Here is a 15,687-nt window from a genome sequence, read left to right as displayed (position 1 = left end):
CACTGTGAGTGACTCGGCGCAGAAAGGCACAATGACGTCACTACATCACGCCTGCCTGCGCAGAGCCGCTCACAGCACAGTGAATGCTGGAGCAAGGCTCCAGCATTGAATTGAACTGTATCTGCGTCCTGAAGACGCAGAAACAGTTGGAAGCGGCACCAGCACGGTCAGCGCTCTGTGGCAATGGGGGCCCCCCAGGTTTAGGGGCCCGGTCGCAACCGCGACCGTTGCGACCCCTATAGCTACACCGCTGGTCGGTACGATTACGGCGAAAAGCAAATATGTTGTGTTTTTTTTAACTAAAGTGTTTTGTTTTTGCATCGTTGCATTCCAAGAGCCATAACTTTTGTATTTTTCCGTCCATGAAGCCATATGTGGTCTTGTTCTTTGCAGGACAAGATTGAGTTTTCATTGGTACCATTTTTGGGGTACATGGGACTTAATGATGAACTTATTTTTTTTTGGGTGGGGAGGCATTTTACATTTTTTTTTGCAGTTTTGCTTTTAATGGCGTTTTGCTTGTGGTTTAAAAAACATGTTAACGTTATTGTTTGGGTCATTACGATCGCGGTGATAACCCATATGTGTATTTTTATTATTTGTTTACACTTTTACCAAACAAAACCACTTTTTATGGAAAAAAATTCACATTGGATAATATTTTTTTTTAGTCACACTAGGGGACTTCACTATGCGATCTTTTGATTGCTTATATAATGCTTTGGTATACATTGTATATCAAAGAATTATTGCCTGTCAGAATGGGCAGGCAATGCCTCTTACATGGCCTAATAGGCATCTAGCCAGGGCAGGCCTTTGTTAGGCCCCCCATTGTCGTGGCAACCCGCGATCGGATTTGCAGACCGCCAATGGGTGACAGAGAGAGCCCCCAACCTCTGAAATTACTTCGATGCCAGTCGCTATCGACTGTTAGAGCAGGAGCCTAACTCTCAAAAGACACCAGCTCCAGCCCACACAGGACGCTGTGAAAAACCATATTGGTAGTCCCTAACGGGTTAAAAGGGCACACTATATTTGGCTATGGTAAGGTGGCTGTCACTGTTACGCGGGAACACAATGGCTTTCCTTGCTTGCATTTATCCAATACCAGGTCATTGAGTAGGCAGAGGCGGACATACCATTGTATGCACCACTTTATAAGCTACCTTATAAGCAGCTTGTAATGACAGGGTAGGGAGACAGACAGGTGAGCCCTAATCTACCCGCCACACAGTCCCTGCCTACTTGCAACGACCCGTCCTAAGCGACGGGGTACAACTGGGCGACGGTCCCTACGCTCAGTAAGTGCAAGACAGACAAAACAGACAAGGGTACACAGAAGCTAGGGAAACGTGGCAGCTGCCCACGGAGACACCGTGAGCAACAAGAGTAGTGAACGAGCCGAGTCAAACCGGGAGAGAGCGAGGAACAAAACGCTGAGCAGGAGAGTGGTCAGAAAGCCAAGGTCAATAACAAGCAGAGGATGAGTAGTACAAGCAGCAGCAGCAAGCCAGGAAACAAGCATAGAAGAATCACAGGCAAAGGAGGAACAGGAAAGGCAGGTATAGACAGTGGGCGGGAACTAGCTCCGTCTGGCCAGGCTGTGATAGGCTCTCCCACTCCTAAGCCTGCCATCCCGAGTGGTGGAAGATGGAGTCAGTCTCACAGACATAGGAGCAGGTGCAGACTGATTGCCCACGGGCGTCGACACAGAAGTTGTGTCTGGCAAATCCTTTACAGTACCCCCCCTTTTATGAGGGGCCACCGGACCCTTTCTAGGTGGACCTGGTTTATTGGGGAAACGAAGGTGGAACCTCTTAAGCGACGGGGTACAACTGGGTGACGGTCCCTACGCTCAGTAAGTGCAAGACAGACAAAACAAACAAGGGTACACAGAAGCTAGGGAAACGGGGGAGCTGCCCACGGAGATACCGTGAGCAACAAGAGTAGTAAACGAGCAGAGTCAAACCAGGAGAGAGCGAGGTACAAAACGCTGAGCAGGAGAGTGGTCAGAAAGCCAAGGTCAATAACAAGCAGAGGATGAGTAGTACAAGCAGCAGCAGCAAGCCAGGAAACAAGCATAGAAGAATCACAGGCAAAGGAGGAACAGGAAAGGCTGGTATAAATAGACAGTGGGCGGGAACTAGCTCCGTCTGGCCAGGCTGTGATAGGCTCTCCCACTCCTAAGCCTGCCATCCTGAGTGGTGGAAGATGGAGTCAGTCTCACAGATATAGGAGCAGGTGCAGACTGATTGCCCACGGGTGTCGACACAGAAGTTGTGTCTGGCAATTCCTTTACACAGCTAGTGTGCAATTACTGGTGGATTGTTAGAGTAACATAAGGAGGATACACAATGAAGAGCTATATGGCCTTACATTTAAAAGAGTGTATTTTGCAGCAGTATGTAAGCCAAAACCAAAAGTTAAACACAAAACAGAAAAGTTTAATGGAAAGATTTGCACTTCTTCCTGGTCTTGGACACACTCCTGGGTTTGACTTAGAAATATTGATGCAAATACTGACCCGTGTGAAAGAGGCCTTAGAGAGCGAAGGGCTTATGTATTGTTCTAGCACAGGGGCCCTCTGTTGTCTGTAACCTCCCTTGAGAGTGGGAAAACACAAATAGCCATATTTGTGGTGAATGTTTTTTGTTTTTTTTAATATTTAAAAAAATAATAATAATAATTTAAGAATAGATCTAGAAGCGGATAAACCTTAATTTTGGTAAAGAATTGTCCTTTTTCTCACTGCTAGTAATCAATCCATTTTGGGGAAAAAAAGCATATGGGGAGAAAACTCCATATTATGTCTATATCATGTCCTGGGGCTTGCTGAAAGTGGTGCGAGACTCTCTGATGGTGACAAGGATCGTATTTGAGGTCCCCAGGTCACTGATATGTGCTCTGCCGCTCCCTACATAAAAAAAGATAAGTGCCTATTGGTCTATACAATTCATATATTTAAAGCTGGGCATAGAAATTTAAGGTGGCCATTCACATTACATAAATGTCACTCGAAAATCTAATGTGTATGGGGGGCCTCCCCACTCTCTGAGGTTTTGCAGCAGCTTATTACCTTGTTTGCATTAAAATAAATATGCACGCTCAGTCAAGCGTGCATGTTTAAGGTGGAGCCGGGTGTAATAGCTTGTTTGGCCCACAACTATTGCATGTGTATGGCCAGCATGTGTATGTACACTTGCCTTTGGAATAACTTCTTCTTTTTGTCATTAATGTTTAGTGAGATAAAGAGCATTTATTCTCAGGCTTCATTTAAAAAATAGTAGGCCATCAGCGCCTATTAGGCATATAGTAAGTTTTTTTTATTTTTGTACCTTTCTTGTTACCCAAATTTAAGACCACATTGCATTGGGACAAGATACCATATTCAAACTTTTCTTAGCCTAGATGTATCTTCTAATCACTATGTGGTGGAGGTGAAATGATAACCACTTTGAGTGATTTTTGTGCCAAGAGCAGTATTTGTAACTTTTTAGCCCTCACATGGTTACGATCATGCAGTAGGCTTTATTTAACATTTCAGGCGGAACTACACTTTAACAGGCTACACTACAATAAATGTTCAGCATCAAAATGGATGGCTCCAGCCTGTGCACAGACAGCAGCATATAAAAACTACTAAAACATTCTTAACTGTATATTTTCTAAAATGTTGAATGTTCGAAAACACAGACAATATGTCTTCTACATAAAATGTGACATCACAGCTGTGATTTCCATTTACATACCTAGAGAGAAAAGCCTGGTGCTGTTTGATCGTATCCATCTCGTATGTTGAGGAATCACTTCTCTTACGTGGAAGCTGTCTCTTTGGATCTTCACCATTGCTCCGAGGTATGTCAATGTTACTCCGGCTCAAGTGCCTACTAGTCTCCAGGTTTGAACTACTGCAGTAACTGTTGTTAATACTGATGCCTGGAGACAGGAGGTCTGTGTCCTGGAATAAATAGTGAAGATGTCAAAGCTTCTGCAAGGCCATGTGTTTATTATGTGTTATCAGCTTACTGGATTTGTTGAATAATAAAAGTGAAATATTTTAAAACTAGTAACGTCTGTCTGTAACTTGGCTGGGCAAAAATTAGTGCAGGTCACTTCTTGGGACGTTTTTGGAGCTGTTTTTCATTAACTCTATAGAAAACAGCTCCAAAAACGGCCGCAAAAATCGCGAGTGGCTTAAAAAACATCTGAAAATCAGGAGCTGTTTTCCCTTGGAAACAGCTCTGTATTTTCAAACATTTTTGAGTTTGCGTGTGAACATACCCTTATAAATGACACATTGCAGGTGGGAGGCCCTTTAATAGGATTTGCATTGGGGCCCTGGAGCTTCAAGTTATGCCTCTGCTAGTACATGTTTTTTCTATAAAAACAGGGCTTTGTATTTGCACGATGGGAAAAAAAAATGCTATAGGTTGTCTTGTGAGTAATAATCATATGTTCTTAGATTACAATATGCTAATCCAATTATACAGCAATAAGAGTTTTTCATATAGAAGCTATGATGGGTAATCTCAACACTTTCCATAAATTAAGTAAAACTAGTTCAACCTTGTCATCAAACTTCATCCCAACATCTTTTCACTCGAAATTCTGACTTCTATTTTTTCTCACAATTTTTCTTTCTTTTAATCCCCATTTTGGAAACTACACACTTTAAGGAAATTATCCAGGGGTGTAGTGAGCATTGTGACCCCATAGGCGTTTCATAGATTTAATTAGAATAATAATTTTTTTCAAAAAAATATAGTTTTAGCTCCAAATTTGTAATTTTCAATAGGAACACAGGACAAAAAGCATCCTGCAATTTTTTACGCAGTTTCTCTTGAGTACGGCAACACCCCATATGTAATCAAACTACTGTTTTGGCAGTTAGCTGGGCTCAGAGGGGTAGAAGTGCCATTTACAGAGCCTCTGGAGGTACCAGTACAGTAACCCCATTTTGAAAGCTACTGAGCATGTTGATTTAACAGGTGTTTTCCAGAAATAAGTGCACAGTGGATGTTGCAGAGTGAAAATAGTGATTTGTCGTTAATATCATTGGGGGACACAGTATCAGGCCCCTGCCACTAAAAAGGCAGACACTGGGTAAGAAAGAGTTTTGACTCTGCCCAGGTAGGTGATACGCATACCCAAAGACACTGGCTATGGGGTAGTTCACACTGCGGGTTTTTTTTTTATCTGGCAGGAAAAATCTTTGGGGAAAAAAATAAAAAATATTTTTTTTTGCGTTTCTTGCAAGAAACACGCTCCAAACGAGCCCCGCAGATTTTTTTATGCATCCCATGGATTTCAATGGGAGATCATAGGCGGAAATCGTTTAAAGAGCATGGCGGTTTTTTTTTTCTGCGAGAAGCCAAAAGCCACCTGAGAAAAAAGTCTTTGCCTTCCATTGAAATTAATGGGGGGCGGATTTGGGGTGTTTCTTTGCGCGGATTCCAACACGGTTTCCGTGTCAAAATCAGCGCCAAAAAACTAGCGTGAACTACCTCTAACTCAGTTTTTAGCCTAGTGTCTGTAGGAAGCAGATGTGACCGGATACTCTTGTCTTCTGCTAATTTAGATTTTAGTTTTATTTCTTTGTCCTTAGCTGCAGGTGGGTTGGCAGCCTGTTCTCAGCCTAGTCAGTCCCCCTGCGGGGGTCTGGAAACCAGGCAGTCCTCTGCAATGAATTTCCGACACCGCTGGTCACCTAAACTTTTTTTTCTGCTTCCGCAGACGTAGTGCCAATAGCCCCACTATATGTGCAAGGTTACTGAGGAGGTGACCCTGCGTACAACAGAAGGCTCCTGAGGATGAGTATGTATACACACACACACACACACACACACACACACACACACACACACACACACACACCATCAGCACCAGTAGGATCTTGTAGCACAGTCTTTCTAGAGAAGAGATTGGGAAGTGAGTTTCCTTCTCTTTGGACATTCTTGGGATGAGTGGTGCCTTGTGCAGTTGTGCACTGCTCATCCCGCCAGTGCTGTACCCTGGCTTAAACTTAGCCACCAGTTTTTTCCAAGCCTAGGCTGCAGTTCTCCCAGTTTTTGCTTTGCCCCCAGCTATGCGGTTTGTTGGCATATCCCCTCCCTCCTCCACGTCATCTATTGATAAGAGGGAGGCGAATTTGGGGCATATAATTATAGAGAACAGTAGACTCTTGTGTTCACTTGAGCGGGCGTCCTTTTCAAACAGTGTGGAGGACATCATCTCCACTTCTGCTCGTCAATTGGGACCAATGGGAACCTGTTTTGGTCTGCAAGGGTACACAGCTCCAGGGGTCTGGTAGTCCAGCCTTTTGGCTCTATAGTATGTTTGTGCAACTTCCCCAGGGAATCACTGTCCCTCAGTCATTGCTGCTTGTTTTTTCTCTTTTTCAACCTCCGTCCTGTTAGGTCTTCTCCTTGGGAGTATGCTAACAAGCAGTCTATATACTATGACTGTGGGGGTTGTAATTTAAAATGTTTACATGCGGTCAGTCTACCCTATTCTGACCACAGTGCTTGCAATCCAGAACCCCACAGAGAGCTCTACCCATCACGATGTGGTACCCCTTAGATGGGCAATGTATTTTGCCCAGACCCTAGGGGGACATTTACAGAATATCCCTGTCCATGGTTCGGTCTCTAGAACGTTTGCCCTCCAAAATTGCAGCAGAGCTTAGGGGCCCTCCTTTGGACTATACTCCGTCTACCTCTCACGGTAGACCCCATAAGAGGCGTAGAAGGGCCAGTCAAAGATGCCATTCCTCATCAGGCTCTTTCCAGGGGACTTCTATTAGAGTCTCCAATGGTGAGGTTGCTTCCAATTTGGAAGAATCTATATCCTCTTTATGTATCCTCTGACTCTGATTCAGTCAGAACAGGAATTGCAATTGACAGATGCCACACATGCTTTATTACATGGTCAGGGACACTTCATGTAATGAATTACCCCAACTCCCCTTCTCAGGAAGAGGCACCCTTTACATCGCCAGCAGCATTGTTTCCCAAACTATAGCGAACTTGAGGAGTTCTATCCAAGGAGTGGAGACTTTCTGACAGACGTCCTGATGTTTCAAGACGTGCAGTTTGGTTTAGGGGAAGCCACTGCACTGCGTTATCCTGGCAGGAGTGTTATAGTAAGATTTAGCTGAGCTTGCACCTCAGGTGATCCTCGCTTCCAAATTTTTATTTCAGGCTTCCCTTGAGTCAGCCCACTTCAATGCTTGTGCATAAGTTAGTTAATTTGATTGCCATTCGCCGCTTTATTTGGCTGAAATTTGGGGCGGACAATCTGGCTTCCATGAGGGCATTTGTTGGCCTTCCTTTCGTTGCTGGCAGGCTTTTTAGTAAATGTCTGGATGAAATTATTGCTGAGGCAACAGGTGGTAAGAACTCTCTTTTGCCCCAAAACCATCCACCACATATGCAGCCTTCTCTCAGGTCTAAGCATTTTCGCTCCTTTCCCAACTTTTCCTCCAGGAAATAGTTTTCTTTCAGACGAGAGAGGAGGGCGAGCCGTTCAAACGACTCTAGAAGTCCAGCTTTCAAGTCTGAACCTGCTTGACAGCCACTGCCCAGGGCCCAGAAGCCCACCTCTGCCAGGACATCTTCAACATGAAGGTGTCTCTCCACTCATGTTGGAGGGCCGAGTGGGAGGACGACTTATTTTCTTTCAGGAGGCATGGCTAGCTCATGTGGACGACGCCTGGCTACGGGAGATGGTGTCAACCCGACACAAAATAGAGTTCCTAAATCCTTCTCTGGCAAGATCTTCCTGTCTACTAGAACTTGCACACAGAATCGCTCTTCGGCTCTTTCTTTGGCTGTTTGTTCCCTTCTCCTTCAGGAAGTTATTGTCCCAGTTCCTCAGTCGGTACATTTTCAGGAGTGATCGAGAAAAAAATCCTTATTGGTCCCAACTCAGAGTATGGAATGATCCTCACCACCAGGACAGCAAGTCCTTCTTCCGCTGGACAAGGTAGCCGCCATTCCAGCCGACGTGGCTCTTCTACATCTTAACACTGCTTCGTCTACCCGATTTTGCATGCAGTGTTGGGCAGGATGGTCTCAACTTTCGAGGCAGTTCTATATGCACAGTTCCACTCTAGGTCCCTCCAGACAGCGATTGCATTGCACTGGGACAAGTCTCAGAACCCACTGAACAAGTTGATTGTCCTTCTCTCTTAGGATCGTCAGGAGTTGCAATGGTGGGAGACCTCACTGGATGTCACAATGGGTTAGTATTTCCCCCTCAAGTGACTGGGTGCCAGTCTGTCTGGGTGCGATGAAGTTCTTGGTCTCCACATGGTTCAGGGCACTTGGTCGCAGGAGTAGACGTCCACCGAGATGAACCTTCTGGAATTGAGGGCAGTCTTCCTAACCCTCTCCCATTGGACTCTTCTTTTTCAGGGTCAACAAGTCAGGATCCAAACAGACAATTTAAGTTGCTTACCTGAACAACCGGGGAGTCACACGGAATCCGGTGACTCTGTTAGAATGCTCTCAGATCCTACTGTGGGCGGAGAAGCATGTTCCACCACTGTTACCAGGAGTGGACTACTGGGTCGCAGACACTGTCAGCTGGGGAAAACTAGATCCGGGAGAGTGGTCTCTTCACCCATAAGTATTCCATCAACTCGGACAGAACCCGACTGCTTTATTTGCGTCTCGTCTCAACCACAAGGTTCTAACCTACTTGGCCAGAGTACGGGATCTCAAGGCCATTGCAGTCGATGCAAGGACAGCTTTCATTGATCTCAACCCTCCAAGTCCACTCTTGCCAAGAATGTTCAAGAGACTCCTGGGGGAGGGCATTCCTGCAATTCTGGTGGCTCCAGACTGGCCCCGCTGGGCCTGGTACGCAGAGCAAATAAGCCTGCTTGCGGACGCGCCTGTTCCGTTTGCCTGCTGTTCAGGCAGACTATGTGCTGCCCGATCAGCAGCCCGTGTCATAGTGACAAAGTGTAATGTATTAGCATACAGGAGTGGTGCTAATACATTACAAGTACAAAAAAAAAGATGAATAAAGTTATCCCTTAATGGGATTTTTAAAAAAAAGTAACAAAATAAAAAAATAAAAGTCCCCAAAAAAGTCATTTTGCATAAAATACATTTTATTGCCCCTACACTAAATAAAAACAAAAAAACCTATACATATTAGGTATCTACACAACCGTAATAACCTGAAGAATTAATCTAATGGGTTATTTAGCGTGAAACGTGAACGGGATAAAAAAATAAAGAAAAACAATGCAGGAAATCGCTTTTTCCTATATTCATGCCGTAAAACATTATTTTTTTTACCCCCAAACTGTGGGGAAAAAAATACTATTTCTCTCACATAAAACAAGGCCTCATACAGCCACGTCAATGAAAAAATAAAAAAGCTATGGCTGCTCAAAGGCAGAGGCAAAAACAGAAAAATTCAGCTGGTCATTAAGTTCTTTTCAGGCCCGGTCATTAAGGGGTTAAGCCACAATCATTGTAAATCATTATATCAGCTCCTAATTCCCGTTCAGTATAATTTACATCTACTGAAGAATTGCAAATGGAAAGGACAAATACTTTGGTATTTTTCTAGCAGCTCAAGTGTTAGGAGGTCTGCAAGCAAACAAACAAGAAATCAACAATAAGGCCTCATGCACACGACCGTAAAAACTCCCGTTATTACGGGTCGTAATCACGACCCGTAATAACGGGCTCATAGACTTCTATTGGCGACGGGTGCCTTCCCGTTTTCTCACGGGAAGGTGCCCGTGCCGTTGAAAAAGATAGAACATGTCCTATTTCAGGCCGTAATAACGGCACGGACAGTCCATAGAAGTCTATGGAGCTCTCGTAATGACGGGTGGCTACATGTGTGCACCCGTCATTACGGCAGCGTTGCTAAGCGACGTCAGTAAATAGTCACTGTCCAGGGAGCTGAAAGAGTTAACTGATTGGCAGTAACTCTTTCAGCACCCTGGACAGTGACTACCGATCAGTATAAACCTGTAAAAAATAAAAATAAAAGACGTTCATACTTACCGAGAACTTCCTGCTTCCTCCAGTCCGGTCTCCCGCCCGTTGCCTTGGTGACGCGTCCCTCTCGACATCCGGCCCGACGTCCTGGATGACGTTTCAGGCCATGTGACCGCTGCAGCCAATCACAGGTCAATCACAGGCTGCAGCGGTCACATGGACTGCCGCGTCATCCAGGGATGTCGGGCTGGATGTGAAGAGAGGGACGCGTCACCAAGACAACGGCCGGGTAAGTATGAATTTCTTTAACTTTTATTACAGAAAAGGCTGTCCCTTCTCTCTATCCTGCACTGATAGAGAGAAGGGGCTGCCGATTAGTGCAGTGCTATTTTGCCGCCAAAAACGTGCTCGTAAATACGGGTGGAATACGTGTGACACTGGACCCATATTTACGAGCACGGGTTCGTAAATACTGGTGCAAAACGGGTGGAATACGTGTGACACCGGACCCGTATTTACGCCAGTATTTACGGGTGGGGAAAAATACGGTCGTGTGCATGAGGCCCAGTAATGTTTTGTCCTATAATACTATTACTAATTTATTTCAAGCATGTGGCACCCATATCAATATTTGACACAAGAGCACGTCTACATTAAAACACTTTGGGTCAATTTACTGTTCCAATTTTTTACCCAATAACAGGAATGCTTAGAAAGGTTTCCTTGTTCCCTGTTTTGGTTAAACTTTGGTTAAACGGCGAGGTCAGATCCCCTCCCCCACTCTCAGGGACAAGGGTGCTGGAGATGTTTGGCAGCAAGGTCTGCTTCTTACCTCTATAAACTGTCACAGATCGTGCATGTTCGTGGTTGGCTTACGGATTTTAAATTGTTGGCTGAAGATCATTTTCCGACAACTTAACTTGCCAGAGGAATTTATTGATTATCACTTGGACAATTTAAAATGGCAAATTTGGCACCATTTCCTTCAGTGTTTATAAGCCAAGTACCCCCCTTATCCCCTCATAGGTAAGATATGATAATACACTATTGCACCTATTAAAAGTACAGAATGAGGATCGTGCAAGTATCCTTAAGAGACATGGCATGTACCCCCTGGTTACACGTACCACAGGTTGAAAACCTAGGCTTTACATTACATCTGTTTGCAGATTTAGAATAGATTACATTTATAGGTCAAAACATTATATTTTTTTTTGTTTCATACACAAGGGAACCAAAAAAACACTAAGTAAGGACTGTATTGAGTTTTACTAAATAAAAATATGGAGTGAGGGTAATACTCGGATATAGTTGAAGAAAGCACAATTATTTTCTGATAAGGGTGATTTTAGAGGCTTTCTGAAAAGCCTAGAAGGTGAGAAAACAAAGGAAACCTTTAGAACACTGCCAAACAGGATGATCTGCTACTTGAAATGTAGTGTCCATGTCTTCTGCATGCCACAGATTTTCCTAGCGTCATCTGATCCCAAGTGGTTTGGCAGAAATACATCAAGGAGAAGAGGTTTCTTTTCCAAAGTGCTATTACGGTGTAATTTTACCATCTTAACTCAATGTAAACAACTTGTGAGAAGGGAAAGATTTTAGATGCCCCTTTTCTGAACAACTAATGCGGACTCCTTTCCTGTTAGAATCTGCACTTGCAGTAATACTTTTTGTCCCCTTCTCTTTTGTGGATACTTATATTTTGCTGGCCGTATAAAGCTAACCTGTGCACATTGTGTATGGCGATTGTATATGCCCTACAGAGGGTATCCCATACCCACATGTATGTACAACCAATACAATATATTACAGTGATATTCACAGATATAGGTGTAATGTATGTATTGCTGTGATATTTTTATATCGGTTTGCTTCGTGTAGCCCACATGCATTAAATCTTGTTGGGATCTCCTGTGTATTTTATATTCCTTATTTTTTGAGATGTAATAAAATTTGAGTCATACAATAATTTCTATATGAAAATATAAAAATCTCACATTTTATTACATATTGTCCTTTTTTTGTACGTATTTAAATTCTAGTGGAGTATGTGCAATGAAATACTAAAACCAGAGCAAAAGATTGAAAGTGTTGCCCATAGCATTTTAACAGGTATCTGCTTTAAAGGGGTTATCCAGGTTATTAAAATTGATGGCCTATCCTCCGCTGTGTGAAGGGGCCGCGGTGCTTGTAGGAGCGCCTAAGCCTTTTCATTGTTTACATGGTTTTTCTCTCTGTTCATACGTGCACCTGGATAACCCCTTTAATTTTCTCACCTGTACTACAAAAACGACATGGTCATTACTTCCACTTTCTCCTTACACCTTTGACAAATAAGCACAATTCTCCCTCCGTAGAGTTACTAAATATTTTCTCTTGCTTGCAATAAGAGTTCAAGTGCTCAATTTGTACAGAGATGAATATGACTAATGTTAAGAATGGAAGCGTTACCCATAACAAACAATAATATTCCATTAACCCCTTAGTGACCACTAATACGTGTTTTAACGTGATTCACTACTGGGCTTTAGGCTAGGCTGACGCCTTTTCACGTCAGCCTAGTCTAAGTCCTGCACGGGTCTCCCGTGCAGGCAGGAGCCGGGGCTCTGCTGTCTGATGACAGCTGAGCTCCTGCTCCAACGCCCGCGATCGAAGTTTACTTCGATCGCGGCCGTTTAACCCGTTAAATGCCGCCGTCAATAGCGACCGCGGCATTTAACTTTGTTTACAGAGGGAGTGAGCTCCCTCTGTCACCCATCGGCGGCCCGCGAATGAAATCGCGGGTCTCCGATGGGGTGTCATGGCAGCCGGGGGACTGATAAAAGCCCCCAGGTCTGCCCTGGACATATGCCTGTTAGGACGCGCCGGAGGCACGTCCTAACAGATTGCCTGTCAGATTTACACTGACAGGCAATAATGCTCTGGTATACGAAGTATACCAGAGCATTATAGCAGCGATCGGAATATCGCACAGTAAAGTCCCCTAGTCGGACTAATAAAATCAGTCATCAAAGTGAAATAAAGATTATTAATAAAAAGTACAGTAAAAAAATAAATAAAACCATTTTTTTCCATAAAAAGTGGTTTTATTTAGTAAAAGTGTAAAAAAAATAAAAAAGTACACATATATGGTATCGCCGCGACCGTAATGACTCCATTAATAAAGTTAATATGTAATTTAAACCGCAAAGTGAACACCGTAAAAAAAAAACGCCAAAAACTATGGCGAAATTGCAATTTTTTTCCATTGCCCCCCAAAAAAGTCATAATAAAAATGAATCAATAAGTCCCATGTACCCCAAAACAGTACCATTCAAAACTACGTCTTGTCCCGCAGAAAACAAGCCCAAAAAATCACTACATTGATGGAAAAATAAAAAAATTACGGCTCTTGGAAAGCGACGATGCAAAAGCAAATAATTTTAGTTCAAAAGTGTTTTTATTGTGCAAAAGTCGTAAAACATAAAAAAAACTCCACATATGTGGTATCGCCGTAATCGTACCGACCCATAGAATAAAGGTCACATGTTAATTACGTCGCACAGTGAACGGCGTCAATTTAAAAACGCATAGAACAATGGCGGAATTTCAGGTTTTTTTTATAATCCCCCCCAAAAAGGTTAATAAAAGTTAATATAAAAATTATATGTACCCAAAAATGGTGCCATTAAAAAGCACAACTAATCCCGCAAAAAACAAGTCCTCATACAGCTATGTAGACGAAAAAATAAGAACGTTATAGCTCTTTGAATGCGACTATAGAAAAACGAATAAAATAGCTTGGTCATTAAGGCCTAAAATGGGCTGGTCACTAAGGGGTTAAACTCCTCTACTGATACAAGTATTCTCATCTTAACTTAAAAATGTAAAGAGGTAAAAAAAATCTGGCTACAGAAAATGTAATAAAATAACAAATAACTCACATAAGTATGGCATGTGACCGCTTAGGCCAGTAATTGGCTGCAGCAGTAACGTGCCGGTATGGAACATCATCACTTCTAACATGTAAACAGAGACCAACAGGGAACCACAAGAACATTGGCAATGGAGCAGAAAAAAAATAAAAAATAATAAAAATGGTGCAAAGGAAAAATAAAAACAAAAGCAATGTAATATACCTGAACACTGACAACACTTCCTCTGCGACTGCTGTTCTGGCTTTCAGAAACCGTTTGATTGCTGTAACATAAGGCATCAAATCCCAAAATTCCTCCAACACAGTCACCAACCAAACAAACCTGAAAAAAATAAATACGTGAATTCACCGGAGCTTAAAATATGGAAAGGATTTTAGGTGTAGCACTGATAAACAACCCCGATCAGTTTTAAGTTATAGATTTGCCACAGCCTTTCACTGTATTTTCCGTTTTCTTTGTTATACAGACATAGGAAAATCCTGATACAGTAAAAAGCAAGTTGTAAGTCATCCAAAATATTACATGCGCTATAAATTTGTCCTCTAAATGTGATGCTATAGTGACGTTTTAGATTAAATGCATCTGCGATATCAATCCAAGCCTGTAATTATTCAATAGTTGAAAGTCTGTACCCGGATTTATTATCTAATGATCTCAATCCTACAGAGACTTCCGTCGTAATGTAAGAAATCATTACTTCCATATGACAATGCTGGAGTAATTCTAACCAATTGTCTTGATACATTTATTTCCCAGAATACTGTTCTGCATAGGCATTCTAACTATGCTTGTAATGGGTAAAACAAGCTCACTCCAGCACCCCGACACCACTGAAATCTTTCATGTGGATCGATATTCCAATTGGAGGGGCCGAAAATTCTGGCTCCTATACTTTCCCATTCTTTGTTCCTAGTGGGTGAATTCCCCCACATGTAACCCCAAATGCCCAATTGTATGGACTAGTGCTTTCCCTCTGGACTAAAAAGGCAATTTTCAGTGTCAGCGGAGACGCATGGCACGTACAGTTGTAGCGATCATTAACCTGCCTTTTAACTAAGTAAATACACAGTGGCAAGAAACTTAAAATGTACCTCTAATTACAAAAGAACATTCCATAAATCAATAGTGCAAGCAAAAATAGAAAAAAGCCTCTTTCGCCACTTATCAGGGCTTCTCCTCCTCCCGCATTTTCTTGAAGAGTAACTACACTTTTACGTAAACGTTCTAGGAGAGCCTGACAGGGAGCGCTGATCACAGTCGAAGATGCAAAGTGCTCAGCTGAGCGCCTCTGCCTCTTCGTTTCAGCAACACCCACCAATCCGAACTTTTGATATGCCTCTATGACATATCAAAAGTTTGATGAAACAGTAGTTGCTCTTTAACTGTGAACTCACTCAGAATTTACTTATAGAAGGCTTGAGATCTGGTGATTGACTTGGGCATTGCAGAATATTCCACTTCTTTGCCTTAAACTCCTGGGTTGCTTTCGCAGTATGTTCTGGGTCATTGTCCATCTGTACTGTGAAGCGACGTCCAATCAACCTTGCTGCATTTGGTTGATTCTGAGCAGAAAGTATATCCCTGAACACTTCAGAATTCACCCGGCTGCTTCTGTCTTCAGTCACCTCATCAATAAACACATAGTGATCCAGTGCCTTTCGCAGCCATGCATGCCCATGCCATCACACTGCCCCCACCATGTTTTACAGAGGATATGGTGTGCTTTGGATCATGAGCCGTTCCAAGCCTTCTCCATACTTTCTTCCTCCCATCATTCTGGTACAGGTTAATCTTAGTTTCAT

The 15,687-nt window shown here is 43.0% G+C and overlaps 1 protein-coding gene across 11 annotated transcripts in view; it reads right to left on the bottom strand.

Moving 5' to 3' along the window:
- PITPNM2 (phosphatidylinositol transfer protein membrane associated 2) overlaps positions 1-15,687 on the bottom strand; it is a 352,986-nt gene that overhangs the window by 67,523 nt on the left and 269,776 nt on the right. For all 11 annotated transcript variants that reach the window (XM_075834044.1, XM_075834086.1, XM_075834087.1 and 8 more), the window contains 2 exons: positions 14,087-14,206; positions 3,750-3,958 (listed from right to left, as the gene is read on the bottom strand). In XM_075834044.1, coding sequence (XP_075690159.1) covers positions 3,750-3,958; positions 14,087-14,206 — 329 coding nt within the window. The remainder of the gene's footprint in view (positions 1-3,749; positions 3,959-14,086; positions 14,207-15,687) is intronic.

Source organism: Rhinoderma darwinii, chromosome 1, assembly GCF_050947455.1.
Source record: "Rhinoderma darwinii isolate aRhiDar2 chromosome 1, aRhiDar2.hap1, whole genome shotgun sequence".
NCBI lineage: Eukaryota > Metazoa > Chordata > Amphibia > Anura > Rhinodermatidae > Rhinoderma > Rhinoderma darwinii.
Note: the sequence above shows the minus strand (reverse complement) of the source record. Positions and strands in the feature narration are given on the sequence as shown.